The sequence below is a fragment of the Scardinius erythrophthalmus genome (assembly GCF_964197995.2).
Source record: "Scardinius erythrophthalmus genome assembly, chromosome: 23".
Taxonomy (NCBI): domain Eukaryota; kingdom Metazoa; phylum Chordata; class Actinopteri; order Cypriniformes; family Leuciscidae; genus Scardinius; species Scardinius erythrophthalmus.
Genome location: NC_138243.1, coordinates 17,025,372 through 17,036,697, shown reverse-complemented (window position 1 = coordinate 17,036,697; position 11,326 = coordinate 17,025,372). Strand labels below are relative to the sequence as shown.

Genomic DNA, 11,326 nt, shown 5'->3' with positions numbered 1-11,326 from the left:
TGAGAGAGAATCCAACATCCAGCAAAGCCTGTGTAAAGCTTTTTGAAATAACAGAGTGTGAAAAGGTCAGACCTGTAAATTAAAAATCGTGATGCAGGAGAAAAGACCATTTATAATAGACTGCAGCAGATTTCATTACATTCCTTGGTCACAAATGTGACAAGAAGGGATAGGTATGTGAACCTTTACCTAAAATTACCCATACAATTTGATCTGATTTTCCAAGACAAAGAAATTAAAACGGAGCCCGTCTGTCTGTAATTCTTTTTGTAAACTATAAAGTGCATCATAAAAATATTAATTGTATTATTTCTATATTATTTAAAAAAATATATTTATTATTTATAGTGTGAAAATGATTTACATATTATTTCCCAAAATCATTACTGTCCCACAGCTCTATCGCTTTTATTTTTAATTTAATTAAATTTTATTACATTTTAATATTTCATTTCATATATTTTTTTTTATTTAATTTTATTATTATTTATTTATTTTTTTTTTTTTTTACCAAGAGAGCAGCAGTGTCAGTGAAAAACTGAAGATAAAAATAAAACTTAATGAATGGGCTAAGGCAAATTTCCCATTACTAAATATCACAGAATATTTTTATTGTGCATCATTTCCAATCAAACTGTAATTCTGAATGCTATTAAAAATAATACATGATTTGCGATATGAGCGAAATGACACTGTGAGAATTTTAATTACTTAAAAAAAATATATGCAGTATAGACAAATTAAATAAACTACTGAGAATATTAAAAATGCGTTTTCAGAGACTTTAATTTCTAAAAAGTCCACAGGGCTAGAACCCATAGTTCACCTACTGTACCGCGTCTCTGCAATACCATCATATGCGCAAGTCACATGAGCGCCTTTACTGATTCTTATTAAAAATGTTAATCTGACGTGGGAAAAGGTGCTGTTTAATTTCCAAACACTCCAACTGAGGGCATTCTGTATATTGCCTGCCTACAACAAGCCTCTGTCAGATTTATTATGAGGCCCTTTGACTTTCTAATCAAAGATCCCAATATTAACAACAGCTAAACACTAAAATGAATTCTTTGCTCGGGGCTCAGAGAGGATCAAACCAATCAAACATGCACGCAAATCACTACACACTACACTAATTGAATCTTTCTGTACACACACAAAGTACTTCCGCTGCATAGCAGTTTGATCTGTGGTTTTCCAAAATGCTTTTATGGACAGTTATCCATCAATGCCTGCGGATTGAGATGGTCATTAATGAGGCTGACAAAAGCAGTGAGCACTGAGCGCTCTAATCTGGCTTTTTTGGAGAGCCTTGCTGATGTTTAGCCAACTTTCAACCTCAAGCTTTTGCTCTCTGTGCAGCCACTAAAGAAAATAGGCTGTTATAATTGGCACCGCCACATCATACTTTTCCTGTCCACAGTAATGGGAAGAAAGCAGGGAAGGAGGAGTGGCGTGAGAAAGAGAGGGAGAGAGGGATGGGGGTTAATAATTGGGCCGCCTGCTGTAGAGTGACATAATGGTGCTTTCATAAGTGTTCGCCTGTTTGTAAGCAGGCACAAATGTGCTTCTTCAAATCTGATATCGAATAACACATTTATAAGGAGCTGATTAGGTTGAAATGCTAGTAACATTTGGTAAACAATAGTGAATCAAAACGATTATCATTAGAACGCTGGATTTGATGGGTTTTGAGGATTTTAGCTTACATCCGTCTCATATTTCGAGATTCATTCGTATCAGATTCCAGCTTAATTGAGTTTGTTGATTGAATTATAAGAAATTGGAGTTATAAAGCCTTTCTCTGAAGCTTTGTTCTGAAGATGGTTACAAAAAATGTTATTTGCTAATGTTCCCATTAGGTTATGAAAACGTTTTTAACTGAAGTTGGCTCATGCAGAGAAATCCAAACCAGTGCCAACACTAGGCGTTGGTTCAAGAGGAAATAAATCTTATTGTATGTCTAGCTCTCTCAGACACACATATTTCTATTCCTTCAGAGGCATTTTACTACCCAAGAGCTTTATCATCACTTGAACTGCATGAGGCTTTTCATTTTCTTCAAGCACACCCAGATGCTCACTGTGACATTAGCCTCAAGCTGCATGTGCTTTTCATGCTGATCTATGACCAACCTTCTAAAGGTGTTTCCATGTAAGCCTGATGTTTTTCCATTCCTTGGTCTATTTGTCTAACATTGCTGTTTATGTGTAAGCATCCCTATATTCTGCCACTGCTTTTAGCCGGATATCTAAATGAGTGCCAAATGTCATGCAAAACATTTCTAATATATATGGATTTCAAGTTATGATGGAATGAAATTGAGATGCCTGACTAGATGCTTTTTTATAGCAAATAATATGCATGAAAAACACATTTTCACAACATATTACGTTGAATCAACATTTCTTCGCATGTTGGAATCGCAGATGATTCTGTGCACCGCTGCTGATATCCTGTTCAGTCATTCCTGTCACATCAAGTGTAAAATGAAACTGAAGCTTTAAGAAGGTGCAACCTTGTGCCATGACATTTCATTTAATAGAATTTAAAGCAGGGCAAGACACCACTTGAATACGAAACTAGAAGTTATGAGAGGTGCGAGGGCGAGGGACTGGTCTCATATCTAAGGATGACATCTCAAACAATATGATGCAAAAGAGAATTTAAAGAGAATTCCAAGATAAATGTTATCTATTTTCTTTAAGAGCAAGTGGTAGCATGTGTGAAGTTAGACAATGCTACAGTATAGATTTGAAATCCAATAATAATCCAACCAAACCAAACAAACAATACATAATCAAGCATTTACTTTCAAAATGTTTCTGGTTAGGAGTTTATTTTGTTTCAGTCGTTGCTTTGATTTTAGTTTTGTTTGATGGCTTTGTTTTGATTTTAGTTTTATTTGATGGCTTTTCTTTGATTCTTGTTTTGTTTTTGGCTTTGATTCTGTTTGATCTTTTTTTTTTTTTTTTTACTTTTTCTTTGATCTTTGTTTTTGTCTTCGATCTTGATTTTATTTTTAGATTTATTTGCTTTGATTTTTGTTTTATTTTTGACTTTGCTTTGATTCTTGTTTTGTTTTTGGCTTTGCTTTGCTTTAATTCTTATTGTAGGTTTAGTGTACCTCGTTTATTGTTTTTGCAGAAAGCATTTTTGACAATTATGATGTTACAGTCTCTTAAAGTCAAAAAAATTACTATGCAGTGACATAAAAAAGCATTTCTTTGATATTCCCTGAACCTTGTTATAACAAAGGAACACATATAATCCATTTTTGTGAATGAAAAACAGAACAGCACAAAACAACATTCTTTCAAAGGCCAAACCAATTTGCTGCAGTACACTAGCAAAGCTAGTATTTCCTTTGCTTGAAAAAAATATAACAAATTAATTACTTCTGTAAACTCCAGAAAACGAATCTGCTGGTTGAATGCACAAGCTACATCTAAATTCATGCCACATACCCTTTCATTTGAAAGATACATTGAGTGAGAAGCAGAAGTGACAGGCAGCTATAGCTTATCTGTAATACATGTGGACAACATTCAGCCACTCAGGAGGTAAATTACTTATTTGACAACAGCAATTCAGAGTGTCAGCCTTTGTGCGAGCTTTCAATCTCTCACAAACCTCTTAGAAATGTCCAAATTAAGTTTCTATAGAAATATGAGCGAAAACACGGTCAGACAAACAAGACCCCAGTACTTAAAGCTATTTCCTGGGCTTAGCTGGCCCATATCTTTGCCATCACAAGACTTTACGCTCTGATAAAAAGGTTACCAAGTAATGCCTCGTTTAAACCCCTCAAATCACACAATCATGCCCATGACACCTATATAAAATACCCAATACCGAAAATAAATATTCAACAGTTCTCTCATTTGCTTGCTTAAGTAGGCCTCTTACAGATGGAACAGGATTGAATTTATGCAAATAGCAACATTACTGCATGTCTTTGTACCATAAAGGAGATTTTTGAAGCCTGTTTTATCCATTTAAAGCTTTGAAACATGGTTTAAGTTTACCTTAAATGAACAAATAAAAAAGAAAAAACATCATTAGTAGCACAACTACAAGCAGAACATAATTATTTAACAAAAAATAAATAGGCAATATACAGTTTGGTATTCAATGCTTTCTTTAATGTTTATGACATGAACACTCAGAAGTGTATTTGTAACTTTTTTACTTTTTAGTTTGATATTTGTTAAACGGCAACCTCATTCGCTTTCGTAAAAGGACAGCTTCTTCCATGGCTAATGTACAAACCGCATCATTTCCTGCCAAATGAGGCTGGAGACAAGCGATGGCTTTTCAAATGTGACCCAGAGTAACATGTCTGCGTTTGAATAATGTTGGCCTTGCTGTATTTATAATGCACTTCTCCCCTTTTCCCAGTAATGAGTGGCATGGAAAGGGCACAGCATGCCTGCTTTTATTAAAACAAACGAAAGATCCATTATGACACTGAATAGTCAGACCCTTCTCCTACGCATGGCAGTAATGTAAGAGGAGTGTAAGTGGAGGGTGTACTGTATAAGCAAAGGTAGAGGCCTGTCATTCATTAGCCTGATGTACTATTCAGCTCTTGCAGTAAGTCACGATTTTAAGCCTTAATGAAAAGGCACAGCCGCTGAATTGAGTGACCAAGAAAACAACAAAAAGCAGCTTTGACATCAAATTGGTTTATGTAACATTGCGATTTTTAATAACTATGGGGAGTTATTTTTTACATAGTAAGTATATTGTGAATTGCTCAATTTATGATCATATTCAGAGCTTCTTTAACCATACTATAGTTTGTATAGTTACTGAGCTACACAACTGATGGACTTTCATCACACTGACATTGTCATTATCAGCCTATAATAACAATGCAGAGCTCAAAACAACCATTATGGGACCATAAAACATAAAATGTAAAGAAAAAGTGATTATATTGACAAACATTACCTATTTAAGTCATTAAATTGACTATAAAAATATGCATTACAAACACATTAAGTATGTGATCTTAAACTATACAGCTGGAACATTTTGTGAAAGATCAAAATTCCTAGTGGTTTGAAATTCTGGGGCAAAAATGACAATGTCCAGTGAGTTTACATGTTCAAAAACGGGGAAATGATGGCAGCTCTGTGAGATTTGAGAGGTCCTCTGACAGACTTGGGAGCCATAGCAGTGCCTGTTAGAGTAGCTGAGAGTTGACACCTCAGGGCTGGACAATAAATACGCAGGTATGTTTATTGTCTGTGACAGAAAAACGCCAGATAGTCAAATCCTGGGTCGGCGACGACCTCCGACCCGATCTCTGGGAATGATTCGTAGCTCCGAGCCGTGTTTCAGGAACACATTTCCTGTAGAATCAGACATCCATGACATTACATCCAGCATATGGCACATTTACAGCTAAAATCATATCAAATGTTGGTTAATTTTAGGTACAACTTCATAAAATTATATAAAAGCCCTTTTACGTTGCATAAAAGCAACAAACTGAGACTAGCTCAGTTCCCTTTGCTATAAGAAACTCACATAGCTCAGCATATGAAAATAAATCTATTCAGGTGTCAGGCTATTTTTAGTATGTGATTGTATAACTTCAATCCAAGCTAAAGATGCATGTCTCCATAATACAAACCTGCTGCATAGGGTCAGGCTAGATATAAAACTAATGAATCACAGCTCATTTGACACTTAGGGCTCAACCCATGACATGTATGAAAAATAACAGGCCATTGTCATGCGATTTACATGCAGCATGGCACTTAGGGAAGAAAATGTTGACAGAATGCCATTGATTAGAGACAGATGGCTTCAGTCTTAAATGACAAGTAATGCAGGATGGAAAACATCTGTAAAGAAACATTTAGTCAGGGGAATAAACTCACAAAAATGGGGAATTGTATAATTCAAGCACATCATCAATATTCATTAGGAAATATGTGAAATTTACATGCAGAGTCTATTGAAGGAGTGTCAGGAAATCATTCGATCTCTCAAAAGGTCCCCAGGCGGATAAACATAAACAATATGAGGGAGTAAACAGAAGGATCCATTCATTTGCATGCGGCTGATTATAAAGGATAGGCTGGGAAATCTCAGCCGCGCATGTAAATGGTGAGAGTGAGATGAGGCATCTCATTTTATAAGATGAGAAAATGCAGGGAAAAAAATATGGAAGGTGGATTAAAGCACCGACAAAATAAACAAACATGCATTTGCACAGGCAAAAAGAACAGAAATATCACCGTTTCCACCCCTATGTGATATTTGGATATATTGAAATAATTTACAGCTGTCAAAATGACATTTATTACAGCCAGATACTGCTGCAGGGGGCAGCTCTGATCGAGTGAAGAAGAGACACCGACCTGCTGTCTGCGCCGGGTTGATTCCGATGCCATCTACACAAATCATAATCACAAAGAACATCAGCAATGTGAATACATACACAAAACAATCATTCGTAAAAACAATCAATGAATCAGACAGCACTGAAATGCTGAACAATCCCAATTCAAACCATCTCATTTACAATAACTGCCTTGCGTTGTGAGAGGTGAGTTATGTCTTCAGCCTGTTTAGCATTTGTTCAATAATTACTCATGACACAGCATTAGGAGTCTCCAACTACAGCTATACAAGTACACACAATGGTTCATTTTGAATCTGCTCTGACAGAATTCAGTGAGTTTTAGTGAAGAATTCACCAGCCTTTTTGTCTGATTCATTAAAGACATGACGTGAAGGCCGAGTATGGTATCCCATACTCGGAATTTGTCCTCTGCATTTATCCTATCCAAGTTAGCGCACACACATTAGGAGTAGTGAGTAGTGATCACACACACCAAACCACGGACACACACACCCAGAGCAGTGGGCAGCCATTCAGTTGCTCAAGGGCATATATATATATATATAAAGGGTTCCCATGGTCTTGGAAAACTTGAGATCGATTTTTAAAAGTGTGATTTCTATTCCTGGAAAAGTCATGTAGATTATTAATAAAATCTTAAATCGCCATGGGCATGTTTATAGAGAACATGGAACTAGTTATTCCAAGATCTAAAATATTTTATTGACTAGAAATAGAATTCTGATCCTTATCACAAATAACTGGAAGAGTCATGTACATGCATTGGTTAAAAAGAATGGGATCCCTGAAGAACATTCAGCTCTCAAAACTTTGTGAATTTTTTTGTTATTATTTTAATTTGAATTATAATTATTGTAATGACTTGTTTTTTTATTTACAGAAATTAGCTACAGTTAAGACAAAACTGGGGCTAGGGGGCTTTTGAATATTGTCATGGACAATGGGAGGCCTTGGTGTCAAAAAGGTTGAGAACCACTGGTTTAAAGATTTGACCAAATATGAGAATTATGATAGTGACAATAATAATAATATCAACAACTTACCGTTTGTTATGATGGCACTGGTGGCTGCTGGCACTTTAAACTTTAAATCAAAGGGAAAAAAAATAAAAGTTTTTTAAAAAAAATCATTCTGAAAGAGCTATGAAAAACTTTCTGGGTGTCCTGATATCATTTCTACAATACTGAGTATACAATACTAAGAATTAGTGAGAGGGTGAAAAAAAGAAAAGAAAATAAGCCTGTGCGTTTTTTTAAAAGGCACTTTATCATTCTTTCTGACTTCCACTTGATGCATTACATCTTCCTATTATGAGGTTGTCAGATTTGGCATTTCATTATGTCAAAAAGGAACAATGACCTAAGCTAATCTGCAGCGTTGTTCTGTCATGCAGTCGTGAAACAGACCACACAGTCAACAGGATTCCGACAAATTTTTACCCAATTTCAAAGGATTTATGTCTAATCATGAAGGATGCATATCAGAGAACATATTGGTATCAGCCATAATTTGTGTTTTTATTAATTTATTATTGTATCAGCTTGAAAAGATAAGGCCTTTGTAAAAGTATCAGTGCCATTAAAAAAAACATTCCAGTTCCTTGATTTTTTTTTAACTTGGCATAGGCATAGAAAGAGTATAGACCAACTATTTAAACTGGAAAAGTAGTTTAAATAGTTGGTCTATACTCTTTCTATGCCTATGCCAAGTTTAAAAAAATCAAGGAACTGGAATGTTTTTTTTTTTTTAAATGGCACTGATACTGATATATAAAGAGCAAAAAAAAAAAAAAAAAAATTATATATATATATATATATTAGGAAACAACAACATTGGTCAATCTCTTTTTTCTCTCATTTTTCTTATTATTTAAACAGTATAACTTTATAATATCTGTCATCATTTGGTTAAAAAAGACAGTATTAAAGCTATAGGATATAATTGAGCTAAAGAGATATAGACCATTGATTTTAATCAATGATTTCACAGAATTGAGCAGAAAGGCAGTTTAAAAAACAACCATCGTTGAAGATCAATATCAACATCATGCAGACTATTTTTTATCATGTTTTAATTAAAATATGAAACTAACGTCAGACAAAAGCACCTAAACTTTATGGCAAAGATATAGTGCTACACCTCAGCAGATCTGTCAAAATATGGTTTTAAATGACTTTGCAATAGAACTGTGAGCTTTTTTTTTTTTTACAGACAATGAATCAACTCACCTCTTCTGCTGCAAATTTCAAAACTGCAGTGAACGGCGTGCTCTCGGGTACACTTAATCTGAAATACAATTATGCAGATGAATCTACAATGAACAATGAAGAAGAAAAAAACTACCCTTAAAAAGGTGTTACATAAAGAATGTGTTGTCCAGAAATGATGCACAACAGTAGCATACAGTGCTGGTCAGAATTATTTGCCCCCTTGGTAAATATGATCAAAGATGGCTGTAAAAAATTTATCTGCATTTTTAATCCTTTTTATGTTTTTATTTTAAAAATGGTCCTGGACATCTTGTTCAGATACATGGCATCATGGATTCGATCAAATACAAACAGATAAAAAATCAAAACCTGATGGCCTGTGCTAGAAATGGGCCATGTTTGGATCTTCCAACAGGACAGTGATCCAAAAACAAACAAAAATGGGTAACTGAGCACAAAACCAAGCATCTGCAATGGCCATCCCAGTCCCTGACCTAAACCCTATAGAAAATGAGTGGACTGAACTGAAGAGAAGAAGCGCCAACATGGATCTGGGAATCTGAAGGATCTGGAGAGATTCTGTCTGGAGGAATGGTCTCTGATCTCAGATGTTCTCAAAACTCATCAGGCATTATAGGAGAAAACTCTCCTAAAGTAGTAAACTAAAGTATTTAATAAAAGGGGCCAGATAATTGTTCCCAATGTGTTTTGGAGGAAAAACATTTATTTCATAATGTGATCCACACTTTCAATTATTTTACTTCAATAAAAGGCAAGATTTTTGCATTTAAAAAAAAAATTTAAATATCAAAAGGATAAAAATGCAGATTTATTTTTTACAGCCTTCTTGATCATATTTACCAAGGGGGAAAATAATTCTGACCAGCACTGTATTACACAAATTACTGTCTAATCTGGTTTTAAAACAAATTATTCTCTGGTCATATTCAACAGCTCATGCCTGGTCGCTTGTCACTCGAGGAGATCAATAATATTTTCAAAGCATTGCATATAAAACATCATCCAAACTGGCCGGTGCATCAGCATTGCAGGTGCTCAAGACTGAGCTCAGCTGGTAAATCAGTCAGTTTGAAATTGAATGGCACTTAATAGACCACTCTCACAAGTGTCAATGTGTCTGCCAACCAATCAGACACAGTGTGACATTTATAGATTATTATTACCATAGCGCACTTGCATTGATTGCAATCAATATTGCAAACAGACTAAGAACAGCTTGTCATAAGCCAAGACACTGATAAATTTTGAGGTTTTGGACTATTTTGCTTCCATAACACGTCTTCTTACAGACTTAGTGGAAAGAAAATATCCAAAACACATATTAAAGACTTTATTTTATTACACAACTATTTGCATCTGCAGATTTGAATTGCAATACACCATTTTTAGACAGATATCTACACTTTATTATTATTTACATTCACCAAATGTATTCCTATCTATATTCCTATCTTTTTCTGATTTATGGAGTGGGAATATTATACAAATTCCCTTCTGAAAAACCTTTAACTTTAATATACAAAATGAAATAATTTGAACCTGGCTGTATCCAATGTTTTGATTTATGTTCTGAAAAGGCATGCAAATTAGTGTCTCATTTAATTATAACATTTCAGACAACTTGTAATAAAACATCTGTCTCTTAATGTACTGATGAACCAAAAAAAAACAACTATGATTAATCAACGGGTTATACCTATTTTATTTTACCTTAAAGGACTGTCTTTCATTCCTCAGTTGATAGTGCTAAAGCTAAATATTATTCATTAACAATATAAGTAATTTTTCAAATATATAAAGAGGCCATCTGGGCCATTATTTTATTAATTACTTATTTAACGAAGAAATGAATGAATGAATAAATACATATATTATAGAATTAAACAATCAAGATAAAAAAAAACTCAAACAGCAGATCTGCGGAACATAATAATATACTCCCATTAAAATAAATAAAATCAAGCAAATCAGCGCTAATGAAACAATTAAAAAGGAATATTAATGTCGATGGTGTGTGTCGTGTTGAATGATGTGTCACTCACACTTTATATGGTAACCGAGGGTCCGACGTCAGCGTGATTTTAAACGTTACTTTCGACCTGATGCAGACACAGACACATATTCACGGAGTTTATTTAAAGATGAAATACACAGTATAACTAAAATAAAGTGGTGTTATATGATATTATGGCTTTACTACTTACATTTTACTGATTTGTATGAGAAGACCGCACACTGTTTACACCGACCCGGAAGATGCAAGGACCCGCTGTAACACGTCATCTGTTCGATGGCACTCTCTTTTCCGTCTCTCTCAATTTGCCTTTTTTTCAATCGACTAGTGTTACATTTAATCGAATTGGATCATATTCAGGTAATTTAGAGAAATGAAAAAGAAAAAAACAAGAGCAGATAAAACAGAAACGGTTGCAGCTTGTGCATTTCCGTCAGGCAAGTTGCAAGCTGACTCTAAGTGGGTACTACCGTAAAGTGTGTTGTTAATGCACCTAGACATTTAAGACATGTAAATAAAAGGCAATAGTGGTGAATTGCATATGCAGCGTCCCCGAAAAGTATTAAATCATACGTAACATGTGTAAATATTTATTTACATAAAGTGGTATTTGCACACAAAATATACTGAACAATTTTCTCTATAATAACTTTTCTCAAAAATACCTTCAACCAGCTGGTGTAAATATCAAGTAGCCTG

General features: G+C 34.6%; 1 protein-coding gene across 1 annotated transcript; it reads right to left on the bottom strand.

The window, feature by feature from the left end:
* Nucleotides 1–3,086: 3,086 nt before the first annotated feature.
* ufm1 (ubiquitin-fold modifier 1) lies at nucleotides 3,087–11,116 on the bottom strand. The gene is made up of 6 exons (XM_081354407.1): nucleotides 10,818–11,116; nucleotides 10,656–10,712; nucleotides 8,611–8,668; nucleotides 7,426–7,465; nucleotides 6,378–6,410; nucleotides 3,087–5,360 (listed from the first exon to the last, which is right to left on the bottom strand). Coding segments are annotated over exons 1-6 (273 nt in total). The 5' UTR covers nucleotides 10,820–11,116; the 3' UTR covers nucleotides 3,087–5,277.
* Between the last annotated feature and the right edge of the window lie 210 nt (nucleotides 11,117–11,326).

What these genes read in the sequence shown, in the direction of transcription:
- ufm1 (XM_081354407.1), bottom strand. An exon ending in CAGTGCCATCATAACAAACG is followed by an intron (nt 6,411 to 7,425) that starts GTAAGTTGTTGA and finishes TGATTTGTGTAG; the next exon opens with ATGGCATCGGAATCAACCCG. An exon ending in CAACCCGGCGCAGACAGCAG is followed by an intron (nt 5,361 to 6,377) that starts GTCGGTGTCTCT and finishes CTGATTCTACAG; the next exon opens with GAAATGTGTTCCTGAAACAC.